General features: G+C 40.5%; 2 protein-coding genes across 2 annotated transcripts; one reads left to right on the forward strand and one right to left on the reverse strand.

Annotated features, from left to right (window-relative positions):
* Positions 1 to 2,264: 2,264 nt before the first annotated feature.
* Positions 2,265 to 10,672, forward strand: tmlhe (trimethyllysine hydroxylase, epsilon). The gene is made up of 7 exons (XM_023418159.1): positions 2,265 to 2,666; positions 2,765 to 2,941; positions 8,516 to 8,795; positions 8,888 to 9,007; positions 9,176 to 9,412; positions 9,942 to 10,080; positions 10,262 to 10,672. The coding sequence occupies exons 1-7, from the start codon at positions 2,513 to 2,515 to the stop codon at positions 10,391 to 10,393; spliced, it is 1,239 nt and encodes a 412-aa protein (XP_023273927.1). The 5' UTR covers positions 2,265 to 2,512; the 3' UTR covers positions 10,394 to 10,672.
* A 3,009-nt stretch (positions 10,673 to 13,681) lies between these two features.
* On the reverse strand, positions 13,682 to 18,268 carry LOC111663873 (V-set and immunoglobulin domain-containing protein 1-like). The gene is made up of 7 exons (XM_023418245.2): positions 18,096 to 18,268; positions 17,835 to 17,995; positions 16,711 to 16,918; positions 14,440 to 14,595; positions 14,228 to 14,344; positions 13,989 to 14,133; positions 13,682 to 13,908 (listed from the first exon to the last, which is right to left on the reverse strand). Exons 1-7 carry the CDS (start codon positions 18,136 to 18,138, stop codon positions 13,812 to 13,814), a joined length of 927 nt encoding a protein of 308 aa, XP_023274013.1. The 5' UTR covers positions 18,139 to 18,268; the 3' UTR covers positions 13,682 to 13,811.
* Positions 18,269 to 20,889: the final 2,621 nt, after the last annotated feature.

Genomic DNA, 20,889 nt, shown 5'->3' on the forward strand with positions numbered 1-20,889 from the left:
GAAAACGTTTATTAATTATATACTTATATTTCTTAGGAACCTTTTGTAATTTAAACATGCTATTCAACTGTTGAGTTCCGAATTCTGTGTTTTTGATAAACCATTTTGAAAGATATAATAAAAAAACATAAACTGGATATTACTGGGTTATTACTGCAACAGCAGAACAACAACACAACTATATATATTGTTTTTTCCCCCACATGCACCCTGTGTATCACAGTATGTTACACATAATCATGCTCTTGCAGCACGTTGTGCCTCTGCTCAGGAGCTGAAATTGAGTCGACATCCGTGTCCGAGGTGTTTACGTTACTACGTCTGTGTGCGGTGGTGCAGTCACTGCAGTATGTCTGAAAATATCTGTTAAAGTTCTTAAATATTCTGATAATATTCCTGTAAATCTGCTAAAATATTAGCTACCCTACCCTCGTTGGAAATTGTGGAAATTTGGAAATTCACATGGAGAAATCGAAGCGAATGGACGAGTTTCGTGAAGTTTGATTTTTAGCTCAGTTTTTGTTGTTTTATTATTTTGTTACACACACACACACACACACACACACACACACACACACACACACACACACACACACACACCTGTGTGATATGCCTCAGGTTCAATCCCACGCCTCCCGGTTGAAGGTCGGCGTCCTTCTTCTCTGGACCGGCTTCAGTGCTGAGCGACTCTCAGACTGTAACTCTGACTCACCTGCAGCAGGTGTGCATCAGCTGACAGAGGAGGACACCTGGGGCCTCATGTACCAAAGCCTTGCATAGAATTCACACCGAAACGTTGCGTACGCTGGAAAGATGTGTACGCACCAAAACATTCACATGTATGAAACTGTGCACAGACAATTATTTTTCTTGAATTTTATTCATGTTGTCTTGATTGAAATGAGTCAGAATATTCATAGTAGTATTTAGTTTATTTACATCCATGCTGTTTTCAATCAATTCTCACATGGAATAAAACAACACAAGACCATGAGACTCCAAGTCTTTTCCAACTTTAAGCGGAAGTTAATGACCCACACAGACAAGATAGATAGATACAGAAGACACACAGGTGGTGGTGTGGTGTTTTACTCCTGTGACTAACTTTACTAATTGCATTAGTTCTGCACAGATATAGATGTGTGGTATTTGATAGATCCCCCCTCCCCCTCTCCATCTACCACCTCCTCTGAGAGGGAGAGAGGAGAAAAAACTCCTGTTGTTTAGTTTGTCTCCACTAATACTCATCATGAGACGACACCTGTCAAAACCTGTGTGTCTCTCAAACAGGTCCCCGAGGGAAACGCCGTGGTCACCTGCTGCACCTGTGCAACACCTGCTCTGCAGCTTACAGGTGAACTGGTTTAACCTCTACTGCGTTGTTTCTTTTATAATCTACCAGTGCTAAAGCACAACTTTGACTTCCCAGGGGCATTTATCACACCGATCATTTCTGTTCGCTGTCTTAAGAAACCAACAGTGGCCTCTGAGCGCTCTGAAGTCAGTTTGCTCCTCACATGTGATCTGCATCACTGCATCACATCTCTGTTGCTGCTGCCACAGGCACAACCTTCTTCACCTGATGTTACTGGTTAAAACTGCTGGAGGCGTGCTGACGTCAGCACACATGATATTTTCTTTTACAAGAAGAGATTGAATTTTGATATAAGGGCAAAGAAATGGATTTTTCTTTTTGTATATATTGTTAAATAGGAGCACTATATGGCTAAAAAGGCATTTTTCATTTCTGCTGGATTCTTAATAGTTATAAATGATAAAGTGGTCAAAATATACAGGAGGATGCATGATGAGCCTTTAAATAGAAAAAAGTTGAATCATTAAATATCTTTTTGTAGGAATTTTCAAACAGAAGGAAGAAAACGAAGGAAGGACAAATTATCTGTTGATCTGAAAAATGTCATTTTGATGTCAGAATGTTCTGAAGACGTTTGGCTCGTAAAAACTGGGTACAATATTTATTTCGGTGACTATGGAGCGAAAGAATCTGTGATAACCTGTGATCTCGTTCACTTCGCCCATCGGAATGAATACACTCAGACCTGCTGCCGGTTTCCTAAAGGGCCGGGGAGGTAAAGAAACTTACGTCACACAGATACAGGAAATAAACAGAAATGAAGCGTCTCGGTTTCTCTGCTGTCTGTCAATAGTATTCCGTGACGTCATAGACATGACCATCCATAGGTTTGTTGTAAGCATCCGGGTACTGGCGTAATGGTAAATATGCCGAGGTCAAACCACTCCAATAGTGTGATGACTCGCAGCGTCTGGCTCTGTGCAACAATAAACCAAATCGCAGCAGAAACTATGAAGAGTTTAATTATTAATCTCGGGATCTTTATGTTCAAACATTTGATGAGTTTCAGGCTCGTGTGACAGTGAAGCCTCGAGGAAAGGACGCACTACTTTTCCTCCGGGTGGGCTGGACTCTGCGGCTGCTCGGTGAATCGGGGTTAATTTTTTTTTAAGTGGCCAAAAAGTGTTTGTACTCGTGATGTTTGGCGCTTTAAAGAGGAGTCTGCAGAGACAGAGACATGTCCAGCTGCTGTCTGGTCTCAGGGACACACAGACACCGTGGAGACACCGCACGCAGGTCCGCGCCTGTGCGGGGACCCCTGCGGCCCAGCGCCTTCAGGACGACTGTCTGGGTGAGTTCACTGACAGTCTTTTCACCCAGTTTATAAGAGCTTCTGAGGCAAACTCTGTGTCAATTAAACAAACAACCCTCCACGTGAAATCACTGTAGTGCTCAACCATGGGGGGACGTCCATGCATTTGAACTACGTGTGGCTGCGGGACCACTGCCGCTCCGCCGCCTCATACAACTCCAAAACTAACCAGAGGAACCTGGACACCGGGAGTATAGACCTCTCGATCCGCCCTGAAAGCAGCACGGTGGAAGATGGTCACCTCGTCCTCACATGTAAGTCACCGACAAGTCCAAAGAAGAGCTGCTCAGGTGGCCCTGCACCTGTCTGCACCATTACTGCATTAGACCATAAAGAAACAATCGCACTGTAACGACACTGGGTTACAACGGGGTTAAGGGTCAGAGATTAGAATAATGAATTGATAATTCAATCAATTATTATTATTACAGCTTATCTTGTTCTCATGTGGTGCATATTCTCAAATAAATTGTGTGTATTTAGCAACACATTTTTATGTTTAACAAATCATTTATTACAACCCTTTATTAATATCTGTATTTGTAAATTTATTCTATGTTACTACAGCATTTATGATAAACTGCATCTCACCTCTGACAGGAGTTAACACTGAGGGACGTCAGAGGAGGTTAAAGTCTCAGGCTGAAATACAGTTTCTGAGGAAAAAAAGTATTTTCAGATGTTACAATCAAAGGTCAGAAGCTCATTCGTGGATATATGATATTTACATACTGTCTGATGTGATGTATTTGAATGGATGTTCTCAGCTCAGTCAGCTGTTCAAATACACAAACTGTGTTACAACAAATTCATTATAAAATGTGACATTTCTTATTATTGCATCAGTCATACACAGAAATAATGCATATCCACTGAGCAGCATTTACACCATGTAACCTGAGGTTAAGAGTCAATAATTTAGTGTAAATCAACCAATCATTTGCATTTAGGAGATATCTCATCTGTCTGTCTGTATAACAAACCAACATGTAATTAATCTGATTTTTAACATTCACTTCCATCTCAGCACAGAACAGACAATGTAGCTGTGAATGACTCCAACACTTTAGCATATAATCATTACACAGGACGGGTGAAGCTCTCCACATAGACACAGGTGAGGTGGACTTTTCCCTCTGCCATGATCCGATTTTATTGTTTAAAGATTCACTCTGTTGTGAGATAATCCTCAGGGTGTTGGCAAGAAATGAAATAAGACTCTGGACTGTTTCAGTTGTAAACCATAAAAAGATATTCACATGTAAAAGCAGCAGCTTTGTGTAATCTGCTTTATATCAATCTTAATCAGCAATCAGTGAATTACAACGTCTTCAAGAGACATTCAAAGAAAACCGTTAGCCACCGATGGACACATAAAAAGATGAGACTGACAAATACAATATGTAATAAAACTGAGAACATGATTCCACATTTTATATTCTTATAATAACAGTGTTATTTGCAAGTTGAAGTGTAGAGTATTTCATTTTTTGTATAATTAATTAGTTAGCCTCCACTGAAAATACAGGGTCCAAAGTGCAACCCTAGTGCACCTTTGATTTCCAGTTAACGCTAACTGCATGAACATGTTGTGTTTAATTCAACATGAGTCATGGCTCCACATGGTGAGGAACTGTCTGAGCGGGAAAGAAGAATGTGAGACTTTAGAAACATGAGAGGGAAGAAGTGCATCAGCAGCTGAAGGACATGAAACACAGCTGCAGCAGTGGTTAGGAGGTTTAGGAGGAGCCATTCCTCCACTAACCAATAACTGAGGGCACAGTGGCCGTCCTTGAAAATTATGACATGCAAAATTCACTCCTGACATCTGCATTGAAAAACAGACAGTAAGTGCATGTGACCTGGCACAAGGATCATCTATAGAGACTCCTGTCGACCTTTATGGATGTTGTTCAAGAATGAAACCACTGCTCACCAAACAGAAAGACTTTGTGAAAGAACATGAAGAGAAGCCTGATGAATGTCGGCAGCACATTCTGTCGTCACATGAAACTGAAATGAATGTTTGGATCAGATGGGGTGCAGTGTGTTTGGTGCTGTAGAAAGCTGACCTGTGAACATGGAGGTGTGCTGATGGGGGGAGGGGGGGGGTGGGGCGGCATGAGTGCAGAGGATGAAGGGCAGATGACATTTACAGATGGGACTCTGAATGCAGTTTTGTTTTTGCAGATATTAAATGAAAAGGATTTTCCATCATGACAATGATACAAACACACAAATCACACAAGAGATTTTAAAGAAGGAAAAAAACTATGATCTGTGTCCCCTGACCTGAATCCAGGATGATGTTCAGGGGGCCACGTTTCCTGAGAGGATAGGTCCCGGGGGGCCAGACATTACCCTGAGCTATTCTCATTATGTCTGTCTCACTAAACACAACATGTCCTCACATTCTCAAAACTTTTATTTTGCCACATTGTAAAAGAAGGGTTAGGGTTAGCTGCGATATTAACAAACGTAAACTCATAGTTTTCTACAACTCGTCATGTCAGCTGACATCTCTGACATCACAGCTTTTTTTTTCAAATTCTTCAATGAAGAAGTTCAAGATGAACTGAACTTGTCTGATTTATCTGATGCCACATAAACACAAATTGTGGTTGAAAGTTTGGAACATTTTGATGACAGACACTGTGACTGTTCACTCAGACAGCTGCTGCATCATTAGAGCCTCTCTGTGGTTTAGAGGATTTATTGTGGCAAAAATATCTGTATTTCACATGATTTCTTTTCTTTCTTTCTTTTTTAACTTTATTTATTTGTAATTAAACAATTGATCGACGGGCCGGTCAGACTTGATTGACGGGCCAGAGTTGGCCTGTGGGCCTGTTCAGAACATTTCTCCACAGATTTGTGCGGGACTGGTATCATCCATATCTAGGAGGATCGAGGTCTTATTATTTATACTACTTTTGTTACAGCTGTTTTTTTTAATATGGACCCTTTAATTATAGTTTAATTAGTCAAAGCTTCATTTTTGGGGCTTTTTAAAACAAATCAAATTGTATTAAATGGGCAGGATTTGCAGCTACTTCACATTTTAGTGATATAGACCAGGGATGTCATTTTTGTTATATACTGTATTACTGTGATGCATCAAAGCTTCCAGCAGCTGGACACAAGGAAAACTCAAATTCTTTCTCGTGCTAAAGCTGGCAGGTTCTCCTCTCACATGATCCCATGCGCTGCACAGAATGCAGCACCTCTCCCTCCTCCTAATCCCCCAGGTGGAGCAGACCTCCGAGCCACCGAGACGTTCCCCTGAGAGGCCCCAGCGCTCAGAGCTGAACTAGCTTAACCAGCACAAAGCCCCGACGAGCTGGAGCCATCCCTGAGTCTGTCTCCATGAGCGGGAAAAAAAAAAGCCTTGTGGGATTTAGTCGCCTGTTTTTGAGTAAGAGGAATAAATGGTCCCAGAGCAGCCAGGTGTGGAAAAGGAAGCAGGTGCTGCACTTGTGAGAAAGACACTGGCTTCATGTGCACCCACCCAAACACTTCCCCTGCTCTGTTACAACACAGTTTTAACCTCTGTGACCCCTCAACCCACCGTGGGTCAGCCCTGACATGAGCAGGAAGATAATTATAGGCTGGAGCTTTTTTAAAATGAAGAGCAGAACATGGAGAGGAGAGTAACATCACCACCGGCTTTTAATAGCACATCAGTCCATTCAGAGTCCGTGCCACTCAGGGCTCCTACAGACTGACTGATGCCTCCCTCTGGGCTCCAGCACAAAAGATGGATTGTCACAGTGTTTTTATGTACACACAAGACACAAGAGTGGCAGTGTGTCTTACGCAAACTGACAAATGGACCCGTCAGCCCCAAGACAGCTGATGATGCACATGCTCCTGCAGGCCTGCTGTCAGTTCTGCCTCTCCCTGTTAGCAGCAAGTATTCAAGGTCAGCTGAGTCTGTGTGGATGTTCTGTTCATGAGCACTGGCCCTCTTACTCTTGGTTTAGTAAACGCTCAGTCTCCAAGCTGCCAGGGGCCCCGTGGACACTCAGGCTCCATGCAGATCACTGCCCCATGTGCATGGAAAGAGTTAATGAGTTGTTCTGCAGTCCTTTATAACATGATGCACCATTTGTGTTTCTGTTCATGCACAAAGTGGCAACGTTACATAATTGAGATAAAACATTACAAAACTGGGGCCAGCTGCACAAAACACCTTAAGTTTTGTACTTAAGTCTGACACTTGAGGTTTAATTTCTCCTTAGCTGAGGGAGTTACTTAAGGGTGTTGCACAGAGTCTCTTCCTTAGCTAAGGAAAAAAGTTAAATCATTTACAGCAGTGAAAGAGATTTTACAGCAGTAAAATTCTACTGTTTCCATGGAGACTGTTTGCTGGCATTAGCTTGTGATGCCTGTTATCACTTGTAGGTAGCAGGTAATATGTAGCTCACTGTTATCTCTTGACGGGAACTTTAGTGTTCAGAAGATAAGAGCGTTTGAACTCTGTCAACACACAGCTGACCAGACTATACCTTTAACTATAACTGACCAGACTATACCTTTAACTATAACTATAACTGACCAGACTATAACTATAACTGACCAGACTATACCTTTAACTATAACTATAACTGACCAGACTATAACTTTAACTCTAACTATAACTGACCAGACTATAACTATAACTGACCAGACTATAACTATAACTGACCAGACTATAACTTTAACTATAACTATAACTGACCAGACTATAACTATAACTGACCAGACTATAACTTTAACTATAACTATAACTATAACTGAGCAGAAAGATCCTGTGACATGAACCGTAGAGCTCGTTAAGCTGTGGAAAGTAGAGTGATGCTCCTGTAGACGGTCAGACAGATTATAAACCGACAGCTGTCAAACCTGTGATGTAGAAGCACTTCCTCGTTGTTAATGGTGTCCATTAGTTTCTCCCACTCTTCTTGAGACATGTTCATTTTTGGCTGCTAAGGTCTTTTGTGCAATAATTCAACTGACTTTAAGTGATTCCTTAAGTATAAGACTAAGATCAGGAGAAAACCTTAAATAGTTCAGTGAAGGGGCGTCGTGTGGCGTAGTGGTCTAAGCAGGCGCCCCATGTGTAGAGGCTACAGTCCTCGCTGCAGTCGGCCCCGGTTCGAGTTCTGCATTGGACGGCCCTTTACTGCATGTCATTCCCCCTCTCTCTGCCTCCCCGTTTCCTGTCTCTGTACTGTGTGCTATCAAATAAAGGCATAAACGCCCAAAAAATATACTTTAAAAAAAGATAAAATACTTCAGTAAACAAGGAGACCTTAACTCAGACTTTAAGGAAAATCTTAAGGTGTTTTGTGCAACTGGCCCCTGGTCTCAGTTCAGCTAAACTCCGTCATTTCACTTGTAATTCAGCAGCTGGATACAGAGGAAGTGGCTGTGGGGAATCCTAGTGGTTAACAGGGTTGGTTTAACTTGCTCGGGGCCCGGAACCAAGATGCACACACTCCTCAAATGTCCTATCATTCAGGTTATTTCAACAAATCTGCAGTTAATAAAATTAGTAAAGAAATATTTGGCAAACAGCGAAGCCTTGTGCCCCCGGTGGTCGGGGTCTCCAAGGCGGTTATTAATCCAGCCTTGCTTGATGACCCTGTCAATAATCAATATTTTAGATGTGGTTTGATAATATTGAAAGAAAATAAAATTAGCATTTTGACATTTTGACTCACACTGTGATGCCTCCATGTATGATTTAACATTTACATGCATATAAATAAAACTAATGAAGATCGGTCAAAATCAGGTTCCATTAACCGTACCTAATAACAGTCTTTTCCATGTGTGTATCCCAGGGCCTGGTGGTCATGTGTCAAAGTACAGCCTCAGCTGGCTGGCTGAGAACAGCTACGAGGGAAAGCAGCAGAGCACCATCCAGCCTCGCATCCTGTGGAACTCAGACATCTATCAAAAGGCGAACGTACCATCGGCCCAATGGGACACGTTCATGAGCTGCGATGACGAGCTGAAGAAATTTCTTCAGAACTATCTTCTGTATGGAATCGCTTTTGTGGATGGTGTCCCTGCTACAGTGGAGGCCACAGAGGCAGTCACCCAGAGAGTCAGTCTTATCAGGTGTGAAGTGCTGCTTTTGTCTTTGCTACAGTCAAAACGCACTTGTACATCCACTTGTTCTTAATCCACTTGTGTTTTGTGTGTTACACAAGGGAGACCACATATGGAAGAATGTGGTGCTTCACCTCAGACTTCTCCAGAGGAGACACAGCCTACAGTCAGCTGGCTCTGGATCGTCACACTGACACCTCCTACTTTCAGGAGCCTTGTGGGTAAGTGCAGGAGGGACGGACTGAAACAGCCTCTAGGTGGGAGGATGTGGAAGGAATTTTGTTTGTGAAGCAGTGAAATAACATTTGAAAAAAAGTTTTTCTGTCAAACTTTTCAGTAGCTTTAAAAAAACCTTTATTTTTACTTGATGTGTCTGCTCGTTCTTGCAGGATACAGGTTTTCCACTGTCTGAAGCACGAGGGAACTGGAGGAAGGACGCTGCTTGTGGATGGGTTCTACGCTGCAGAAAAATTACGTCAGCAGTCTCCTGAAAACTTTGAGCTGCTCACCCGTGTGCCCATCAGGCACGAGTACATAGAAAAAACTGACAACCACCGGAACCACATGAACGGCATCGGGCCGGTGCTGAACGTCTATCCCTGGAACAACGAAGTTTACCTGATCCGGTACGTCTGTCCTTCAAAGTGATGTCATTATACTCATGTTTGTGCAGCAGTCACTTATCAGATGTAGAGTTACATGTTCAGTGTTCGTCTTAAAATATGATCTAATTAGCTTCACTGTTAAACATAAAACATGCTTTTTCATTTGGCTTTCTTTTCATTCAGTCCATCATTTCTCTTATACACTGTTTTGTATACATTGGTAGCAAATGTGTTTCACCGTCACATATTATATTTTTATCTTTCCTTACCTCTTGTGGTCTTGGCTCTAGATAATATGGATAATGTGGAACAATTTTACCTTTGAGCTTCATACGTCATTACATCATTTACTTATTCATTACCTTCCTGATTAAAATATAAAAAAAGTCCGTATTAAAAGTTGGTTGAGAAACTTTATAGTTACTCAGTTGTTAAAAAAAGTTACTTTCTTGCAATTTAAAGTTCTTTTTAAAGGAATATTCAGTCATTTTGATGTTTTTAACTTCAAATCAACAAAAAAAGATTTTCTTTTTATCTTTTTTTTAAACAGATACAACAACTACGACCGATCAGTGATAAACACAATCCCCCATGATGCTGTTCAGCGATGGTATGTGGCCCATCGAGAGCTGACAACAGAACTGAGGCGACCGGAGAACGAGCTCTGGGTGAAACTGACTCCAGGGAAAGTAAGAACGTTACACTTATTAAAGGGAATGTCGCTAAATGATTCAGCACGCATCAACCACAAAACAATTCTGTCAGACGCAGACAATACATTTACAGATTTAGGATTATGGAAAGTAAAGATAGAGCTGTAAGTGGAACTCAGTGTAATCTAAGGATTATACCCTCTCTTTTCTCAATGAGGTGATTTTCATAGACAACTGGCGCGTCATGCACGGGAGGGATTCGTTCACCGGCTTGAGGCAACTGTGTGGATGTTATCTGACCAGAGACGACATCCTCAGCGCCGCACGCTGCGTCGGTCTGCAGGCCTGATCCTGCACACGGAGCCTGCTTCACTTCTGTGCCTTATAAGTTTTCTTATAATGTAGGTTTACTTAAATTTGCACTGAAAGTCTTTTTCAATCTCAACAAAGTCTAATTCCTGCAGAATATTGATAGTAAACTAATGTTTGTAGGTTTTGTATCATTTTAGAGTTTTACCTACAATTAGAGAATGTGAATGTCTCCTGAATTACACTTGAAACAATGAAATGTAAAAAGGATAAATGTACAAAATACATAAAGAGCTAATAAAATTACCTTTAAACAGTGTCATTACATTCAGTTACAGTTAATGTTGCTGGACAGTGTTTAGTGATTAACACAGGATTAGTTCATATCTGTGGTCACATTATAAGAAATAACTAAGAAAGAAATAAAAGTTTATGTCGGTGTCTCAGCAAGGCTGTACTTTAGCTTTGGGCTAAATGCTAACATCAACAAGCTAACAGTTTAGTTGAGGGCGTCAGCATGCTAACATTGCTAATTAGCACTAAAGCACAGCTGAGACTGATGAGAATGTCATTAGTTTTAAGTATTTGGACAATGATATTGAGAATCACTGTTAAACACCTGCCTGCTGATGTGATATAGTCATTAGATATAATTATATACGACCTTTTAATTATCAGACGAAGATGAAGATTCACTTCATGTTAAGAGTTTGTCCGTAAAGGAGCCACTTTTACATGTAGACTGAATCAGTTCAGGAAACGTCTCATCTGATTTACATCAGGGATTAAAGTATTCCGGCACCGTGCCGGATCTCCGGCGTAACGATGTGAGAGAAAAAATGAAAAGCTAAGAGTCAATACGCTTGTTGTGGATGCGGTTTATCATGTTCCAGGTAATAAAGTTCACCTACCAATGGTATGAGAGAAACGCAGCTCTCGCTCTCAACCTAACAAACTTTACTAGCCAATCAGAAGCAGAGCGGGGCGGGTCTTGGCAACACTGTCATGTAGGATCCAGCGGCTTGAAGGAGACGGTGAGCTCGAAGAAGCTACTATCTTCCACCGGCGGGAAAAGAAGTGCTGAACATGCAACCCAAAAGGAATGAAGATATTAAGTGATAGGGCCCTTCCTGATGTCACTTTTAACTCCAGTTCATCAGTTCTTTAAGCACTTCGACGTTACTGTATTTTTTTATCTTCAATATTTATTTATTCTTCATTATTTATTTATTTATTTCCCATTATTATCTGTTTTTCAGAAGGAAACTTTAAGCCCTGGTTTACATACACACACGCAAACATATAACTAACTATTACTGAAGTACAGTTATTTTATGAAACCATCACTGAAGCCTGAGCCCAGCCATGTTCATTATTACCTAAATAACATTCTCAGAGTGCTCTCAGATTGTGGACTACACTGATTCCTTGCTGTGAGAAACTGTCCGTAAATTCTGCCAAACCAGTCTCAGCAGCAGCAGCAGCAGCAGCATATTTAAAGCAGACTGAATAAATTTGTTTGGCACCAGCTGCTCTCAGCTGATGTGGAACCTGTATAAAGTGGTGTAAGTAAACTCACCATTTGGCTCCATGAAAAAAAAAAAAACATTTTCTCTAGGTGAGGACAGCTCAGAAGAAGGAGGCACTGTGCCAAGAGGCTGGGACCAGCCTGTGCACCAACGAAGGGAGAGCTGAGTCTAAACCACGGCCTCTCCCCAGCTTTTTCACCAATCAGATAGTTACAAAAATATATACAAAACTCTGTGTAACTGCTAAGATAGACACTCTTCTCTGGGACGTTGGCCACAGCTAACTGCTTGCAGACTGTGGTTTTCAGATCAGAGGAGATCCATGTACATGCTGATTTTGATTCTTTAATAGCAAATAAATATTGGTTTAAATGGATAACTTTGAGTGGAGAACTCTTATTGCAAATAAACGAATGCGCTGACAGTAGCCAGGCTGATATGCATTAAATTTATGGGTTTGATTGTGCCACAGAAGGGGCTGTTAAATATTTGCTTTAACTAAGGGGGGAAATAAACAAGGTTGGCACAAAATGTCCATAATTCATCTGCAGCTGTTCATGTAATTTATGATGAAACCAATGAGCCAGTGAGTTTTACTTTTTCCCAAGAGTAAAGTGGATCGATCATTTATAAATGAATTCAAAATTCAAATGTTTAAAATAATGTGAGGATTATACGTGTGCACAAGAAGGAGCTCTGTCTCATTGAAAAGTTCATCTTCACCTTGAGGGAGAATCTGTGGGAAAAGAGCCTCAGATCTCCACTAGGTTTCCTCCTGTGACACTCCTCCACAGTGGGAGTTTATACAGATAATTCACCGTCAGATGGTTCATGATTGACATGGGACCATCTGAACATGGAGAACCAAGGAGATCAGGTGAGAGAATCCGAACCTGAAGACAAGGTGTCACTGATGCTATATGTGTAAAAATAATTAAAGGCATGATCAGTCATGACTCTACTGAACTCTACAGGGCAGCCCTGGTTTTCTTTTTCAGCCACATGACTGAGTCTTAATTTAAACTTAATGTCATTCTCAAGAACAAAACCCATATGACAAATCTTCACAGAGACCTCAGGGGCGCTGCCCTGACTGTGACTGAGCTCCAGTGTCAGTGTGCTGCCACCTAGATGATAGTTGATTTTATATTGTCGATCACAGTAACTCAGAAAACACAATGTTCTATTTAATCAGGATCTGTGCCTGTTAACGCACAAAATAGTCACACTTCATCCACAGCTGCTTGACAATTTGTATCATCAAAGATCAATGAAAGAGTGATGCGGTGGTTCGCTCATCTTCCCCTTCAGGAATTAGTTTGTAATATTCATTAACTGTAAAAACAAACACAAAAGTTTTATATTGTGGTTTTAATTTAAGATATTTTATCATTTGAAGATTATGTTTGAATGTACGTTTTTATTACTGGATTCAGATCCAATTAAAAAAGTTGGCTTAAGAGATAAAAACATGCAACGAGTTTGTTTCCAGTATTATAACTGCAGTTATTATGTTATTATGACAGTGATTGTTTGCATGATGCAGACTCAGTATTATGTGTTATAAAATGTATTTATGTAGTGAATGAGGTAAATTCAAATATAGGTTCAGCTATAACATAACCTAAGAATGAGTCATCAACATGTATTGATTGTCACTATGAAAATGGTAAAACAAACATGTAAAAGTACAAGAAACATGTTGTAAAAATGCTTCTTTTGTGTGTGTCTACACCGTGTCAGAAGAAGATCTGCATCCAGCAAAGGTCTGAGTGAACATCAAACAAAAATAATAATTAAAAAAAAGCCGTAAAAGACGGAATTTATAGTCAAAAGGACAAAAAGCAAAACATCCCACATGAACATGAGCTTCATCATATTGATTAAAGACTGAAAATCTTGTTGTTCAGACCAGTTGCCTTTTTGTCTTTAGGCTTGTGGCTCATCTGCCTCAGCATGGACATTGCTGGCTGCGGTTGCCACGGGAACGCTGTCTGCTGCTCCCTGGGCCGGGGGAGAGCTCCTCCTAGTGGACGGAGAGAGAGTTGGTGTTACGCCCTGAAAACACAGATCACATGATGGAGCTCGGCACGGAGAAGGTCTCACCTCATCTCGTTGCCCTCTGATGCTTTCACCGCCCTGTATTTGTGCCTCTTCATGGTGTGAGCGATGAACCACACCACCAGGATGATGAGGACACAGCCGAGCAGAGCGCCGATCACTGCTCCAGCAATCACTCCGTCTCCCACCTCTGCACAACCATACACCAGTACACAAGTTTTTATATCCATGAATGAAGCAGTTTTGTACTTTCTCTAAAACAAACAAAAAGAAATGAAACATACCAGGACTCAGATCTACAGTGCAAATTGAAAAGCCCACCACATTGGTAGCATTGCACTGGTATTCCCCAAACTCAAACTGGGAAATGTTTCTGATTTCCAGTATTCCAGTTTTGGTTGCTGAGGAAACAAAGAGCACATACGTTTATAAATGGATGAATGTGATAATATTTACTAGTACATCACAAACACACTTATACATATACAGCACTCACTTCTTCCCAGTACCGGCCTCCTGGTCTTAGTCTGGTCCAGTCGGGTCCAGGTGTACGTAGGTTTCGGGCTTCCATGCTCACTGTGGCAGGTCAGAGTGACCAGGTGACCCGATTCAATGTCACCGTGGACGGCGCAGAAAGGATAGGACGGCCTCTCTGACAGACCAGAGGGAAGATGTGAGGGTTTAGTCTTCTGAATCTATGTGACGTTATTGTGACTCATGTGTTCACTCAGTGGAAATCAATGACATTTTGAATTGATCAGCTCTCCTGAGAGGATTGTCATAGAATCTGTGTCATCAGAGTTTTATTTAAATTATGAGTCAGTTATAAAATATATATATATATATATATAGTTATATATATATCCTGAACCATGACAGTATGTGATGAGCCTTTGGAACAGATTATATATAACACATTTATTATTATTACTATTATTATTAAACTTTAATACAGTGGTGGGGTAAATAATCATTTAATTAAATGTGCTTAAAGTATCAATAGAAAAGAAAATATGACTGATATTATTACACACTGATGTGTATATACACTATATATGTAAGCAGGATTTTACTGTTGCAGCTGGGTGAGATGGAGCTAGTTTTATACATAGTTAGGTAGCATTGTATTGATTCCAGTGTGATGGTTTACTTCTGTTCAGTGTCTATATCACAGTGATTCTTTTGGACAGCCCCTTCATTTTGTGCTGTTGTCACTGTTGGCTCAGTGCCACACCTGGATGTACAGTAATCACAGTTTGCTATAATGAAAGATAAGAAACGTTATACTGAATATCATGACACTTTGTTTATTCCAAAGAGATTATAAAGTCATATCAAACTAAAATAAATATCTGTGTGTGTCTTGTAACAAAGGATATTTGCAGATTTGAGTTTGTGGAAGTGGAAAATCTTTTTCCTATTGTTAAACAAACAGGACGTCACCTGTCTCTCCATTAGTCATCATGAGGCAGGAAGTGTGGGGGGTGCGGCCTCCGCTCCTGCGGTGAGACTGAGTCCTTACCATACGTTTCATGGTGTCTGCCTCCTCATCATCAGGCTTTCAGTGTACTGATCGTACAGTTCAGCTACAACATCTTTTAAATGACATAACTTTATATCTGATATCTATTGCTGCTCTGCTCACACACTTATTATTATCATTATTATAATTTATGATGGCCTCCTCACTCTTATTTAAATATTACCATAATCCTATGTAACTGTTAGTGAGGATGAAAATCATCTTTGATTGGGGGATAATCATATTCATACATATTCATACAGCTCCTCAGGCTGCATCACATTCAGTGAAACTCACCTGTAAACATTTTCATAAAGACTGAGTTTAGACGTGTGGTTAGCATGCAGCAGCTGCTGATATATATTCTGTATGCAGTACAAGGATGCAGTCACAGTCCTAGTCTAATTTCCAACACTGACAATGAGGAGCCTGCTACAGTAACCATGGAAACTAGTGAGGATACCGAGGCCTGCGAGGTTGTCCTGGTAACTCGGTGAATGAGAGGATTCAAACTGAATGTAATTCCCGAATCACACTATTCAGGGACACTTTAATAAATTTGTAAATGTTGCTGCGCTGAAAGTAGATACAGAGCCACTCACACATGATTGAAATTAAAGGATTCTTTCTTCAGTTCAGTTTTACCTGCTGTAATTCAGACCGTGATTTTATGTTAAACAAATACTCAAGTGGAAGTCAAAGAGCAGCTCACGCAGACCTGACTAATGTGACCCTTCTTTTTCATGCAGAATATGTAAAGATAAATGAGTGAGCCAAATACTAAGGGATGAAATTTGAAATATACAACTTGAGATCATAAATAAAACTCAGTTGTAAGTTATTTTCATTCTCAGAGAGAGTTTTTCGGCGCTCCCTCTTCAGGTGGCCACGCCCGTACGAGCAGGAGAAAACTCAGCAGCAGCAGGTTAGATCTGTTTTTTTTCTCTCTCTGTTTAATCTCAAACCAGCAGCTCATGTTGGTGGAAACGCCCAGAAGTTTAGAGCAGCTCGCTGACACAAAAACCCTCTCTGCTTTCTATAACGCAAATATTCAACCAATAGAATCACAGGTGTGGTCAGGGACTAAAAAACACGCTCAGTGTGCAAGCTCACAGTGCTTTTGATTCGTTCGCCTTATCTGACCTCCCTTCGAGACCGCGCACAGATCAGTTCATACCGTCTTCACGCTTCACTTTTCATCAGTGTCTAACAACAGAGAGGGTCATGAGAGGTCACGTCACTTACCAAGAACATTCACAATGATGTTAACCTGAGACTGTCCGTCCACATCAGGAAAGTTGTGAACCTCACACGAGTAGACTCCGGCGTCTGATGGCTGCATGTTGCTTATGATTATTGAGGCGTTTCTGGTGGAGCCCGGAGAGGAGGGCGGCTGAATCCTGCCCTCGTAAGGCTTCGCAATCACATCCTTTCCTGACTGAAAGTAATACACCTGAAAGCAAACGGCAACAAATCAGAATATCTGACACGATACACAAACTTTAAGTTGAGTTATTGATTTCTCTACACTGTTCTTTTTACTGTCACACAGCCGGTTTGTTTAGGAGGTCTGACTGTTGTCATAGAAACAAAACCTCCAACATTAGAAAATCACAGTGACGTACAGATACAGATTCAGACACCAGTGATTTTACTGCTTCATAGGTTGTAAAGTACCAAGTATAACTCTTTAATAGCATTTACTCTTAGTTATGTATCAGTACGGCAAGTTAGTTAAATTAGCATCAACAGGATGGAGATTTGTCCCATTCTGAACCATGTAGTTCAGAATGTAAGTTGACTGTGTCAGAAAGTTAGTCAATGGTCATATTATTAATTTAATTTAAAAACAGCCCTTATCTGATCTCTATGTTGTGTCAGCGAGGCGTGTCTCCTGATTGTTAGTGAGGAAAAGTTCATGTGTACGTTGAAGCTTTGTAATAAATCAGACTTTTCCACGAGTAATTAAACTTTGAATATTCTCCAAAATGTCGAATTTCTCTGATGAGATTCCACCCGCTGTAAATCCAGCTGCACTGTTACATTTCAGGAATTAAGTTAAAACAACAATACGTCTCATTTTAGTAAAGAGCAGTAGTGATGTCCTGTATATGTACATTTGAAGTGAACATAAAAGGACTGATGTTTTTAAATCTCTCAAAGCCTTGTTCAATCATGAAACAAACTCTGAGCTCATGGACTGTTGAGAGTCACAGCTGCTGTTGTGCTCAAGAAATTTAATTGGAAATATTCTGATACTCACTTTTTATTAATGAAGAAATGAGAGCTAATGCTGCAGTAAAACATCCTTCAACCACAATTAATGTACAAATTCCAGGTACATGAGCACATTAAACCTGTGTATCTACCTGCTCTTGCGTCAAGGAGGATGATGGGACAAAATCCCACTGGATATTGAGGCCGTTGGTCTCTTGGATAGTCACAAACATACACTGGAGTTTGACACTTCCACCCCTTGTAACATTGACATATTTCTGTGGTGTCGTGACTGTGATCAGTTCAACGCATCCTACAAAACAACGAGTTCAGCAAAGTTAATCCACAAGCGAACGTTCTTTACTGAAACCAGCGTGTAATTCAAGAGGAGGGGGAAGCAGGAATGTACTTACCCATGATGCTCGTGAGCACCAACAAGTGCAACATGGAGAACATCTTCTGGAAATGTTGGAGTACACTCACGCAGCTTCTTATGAACCGAACTCTCTGCACGCTCCACCGCTGACTGTCACAAGCAGCACCAGAAGAGAGGACAAAAAGCGTTATAGTATCGGAGCAAGGTTACAGTCTGCTTAGTAATGGACTGACTGATACTGTGCATGTTGATAACACAATGTTTGCATATCCATGTTTGCCAGACTGGGTGTGTATACTCTGTTGTTTTTCAAAAAACTGTCAGTTTGGCCGTTAATAATTTTGGGTGGGGGCAGATGAAAAAGAGAAATGATGAAATGAACTCACCTGTTCATAATTTAAAACAGTTAACACAATAAATACAGTTTACGTTTTAAAGCACAGAAAATGAAACTACAGTCTGTGCAACCTTGTGTGTGTTTGAGGTTGTTGACTTTCTACGGCAGGTGAGGACCACAGGTCTTTGTGACACTGATGGTTAATTCATTTTTCAGTACTTTGGCAGTACTTTCACTGCAGCTCATCACTCCATCCTCCGTCGTCTTGTAAGTCATTCTGGGTCAGGGCTCCTGGCAAAGAAATGAATGTAATTTAATCTCCACCTGGCCTTTATCACCCGCCACAAGAAGGTGTAAGCCAAAGCAGTGCAACATGCCGCTTATCGCCGGGGAGCTCACTCCCTGGTGCTGCGTACTTAATAAAGGCAGTTTCACCTCTGTCATTTTCCTTCACACAGCGTAGAGCACAATGCTGACAGAGGGAGACAGTGAATCACACATGATTAATTGTCTGTAATTACCAGAAGCTGACATAAGTGATTAACAATGTGAAAAATGTTGATCAGGGGTGACTGGAGGGGTGAGGGAGGGAGGCGGGCCGTAATGTGGGAAGTGGAGGGAGGCCTGTAGAGCTCATTATCCTGAAGACACTTACGTGACAGGTGAGGAAGTGAGGAGATCTCAGTGTCTTAAGACTTGGTCTGAACAAAACAACATGTGTTGGCAGCTGTGGACAGAACTGTACAGACTTTAAATACATGCAGTCAACAGCATGACTCATGATGACCAAGTGACATGACTGAGAAACGCTTCTGAAGAATGAAGCTGCCAGTGTGAGTAAATCTGTGACAAGAGGAGGATGAATGAGGGGGATGAATAAAAACATGAACATTTAGTCACAGTTTGGATCTGAGAATTATTTATTCTGATAAAAGTCTGTTGTTCATCTGATCAAAAATACATAAATATGCTCCACTGTTTCATGGCTGCCTTTCTATTTCCTGATCAGGGCACTTCACACTTCTGATCTTGAAACAGTATACTGATATTTATCTATTTCAGTATCATATTCCAAAAATATATAAAGAAAAAGACACTGAACACATGAGTGTTTCATCCTGTTTGCTCTTTGTGGATTAACTGTGACGTTTCTCGACAAAAAGCCACTACATCGTTGTCATTTTGTGTGTTTGCTGTTTATGTGCTACTTTTTTTAATGTCACAATTACATGTTTTGTCATGACAGTGTGAAAGAAACTGTGTGGATGAAAGTGGAACATGTGAAATGGACTAACACTGAGACTAAAGCCATAGTATCTCTGTGAGGCAGCACAGTGGTGCTATGAGCTAAACGCTAATGAGTCAGTGTTAACATGCTGATGATCAGGTGTAGTGTAAATCCAGTATATGGCATATATGTATATGTATAAGAGTTGGGCTGCCATATATGTCACCTATAAGGGGATATGTTAATATCACATATATACATCCTCTGGATATATGAAGATATAAGTTTATATGTTAAAATGTTTATATGGTATAACAAGTTTATTACAACAACATACATATAAAACTTCTATATGTTTATATACAGTATGTTTTTCTTATTAATTTTTCTCAGTAATTTTAAACATGTTTATCTTCCCATTCTGGGAACGTCTCAGACTTTTGAACCCTACTGTTTATAACCGTATATTGACAGGCTTTGGGATGGATATATATTTATGTATGTCTACAATATAAGCATACATAAACATACAATGTAGGGGCTAAACATACATGTCAATATACAAAATTGTTCCAATTTCTAATTGGTTTCATATATATTTTTACATTTTTTATGTTTTATTTCATATGTGGAAATTCAACATATGTACATATATTACATTTGCTTATGGGGTTCACCATGTTCACCATTTTAGTTTAATGTGTTTGCATGCTAGTATTTGCTAATTAACACTAAACACAAACAGATTGTGGGATTAGGGACTGTCAGTAGTTTGCAGGTATTCAATCATGACCCAAAGCTTTGAACAAATTTAAACTTTGACCTGATGGTGGCACTAGGTAAAAAGTCAGTAATATTGATTCTCTGGGCACCATGCATAACTGTTCCAAATTTAATGACAGTCTAAGAGGTAGTGAGATATGTCACTGAAAACCAGAAAGGTCGACACCATGGTGACAAAGGAAAAGGAAATCATGAGGATTCATCCTCTGGGGACCAGGAGCGTCTGTATGAAATTTAATGTCGATCCATCTGTACAGTGTACCCGCCTGTTTTACAGTGTATATGACAATAAATAGTCTTGAATCCCTTGAATCTATGGACTACAGTGGGACATCGACCGACTGATGCAGATACACCTACCACGTCACCAGCGTGGCTAAAAGGTTGTGTAGAATTTCTATAATAACAAATAATCAACTAATTGTTCAGTAGATTGTGTTGCAATCACAGACTGAATCACTTCTCAGCAGGCCACACTCACTC

Source organism: Seriola lalandi, unplaced genomic scaffold (genome assembly GCF_002814215.2).
Source record: "Seriola lalandi dorsalis isolate HSWRI2012SDOR001 ecotype SW California unplaced genomic scaffold, Sedor1 jcf7180002054581, whole genome shotgun sequence".
NCBI classification, from domain to species: Eukaryota; Metazoa; Chordata; class Actinopteri; order Carangiformes; family Carangidae; genus Seriola; species Seriola lalandi.

Excerpts from the sequence above, each read along its gene's own strand:
- LOC111663873 (XM_023418245.2), bottom strand. The coding sequence starts at position 18,138 with ATGTTCTCCATGTTGCACTTGTTGGTGCTCACGAGCATCATGG. Across the intron at positions 17,996-18,095 it reads GGTGCTCACGAGCATCATGG|GATGCGTTGAACTGATCACA; the intron begins GTAAGTACATTC and ends GTTGTTTTGTAG. Across the intron at positions 13,909-13,988 it reads TCAGAGGGCAACGAGATGAG|GAGGAGCTCTCCCCCGGCCC; the intron begins GTGAGACCTTCT and ends TCCGTCCACTAG.
- tmlhe (XM_023418159.1), top strand. The coding sequence starts at position 2,513 with ATGTTTGGCGCTTTAAAGAGGAGTCTGCAGAGACAGAGACATGTCCAG. Across the intron at positions 9,008-9,175 it reads TACTTTCAGGAGCCTTGTGG|GATACAGGTTTTCCACTGTC; the intron begins GTAAGTGCAGGA and ends TCGTTCTTGCAG. Across the intron at positions 10,081-10,261 it reads TGAAACTGACTCCAGGGAAA|GTGATTTTCATAGACAACTG; the intron begins GTAAGAACGTTA and ends TTTCTCAATGAG.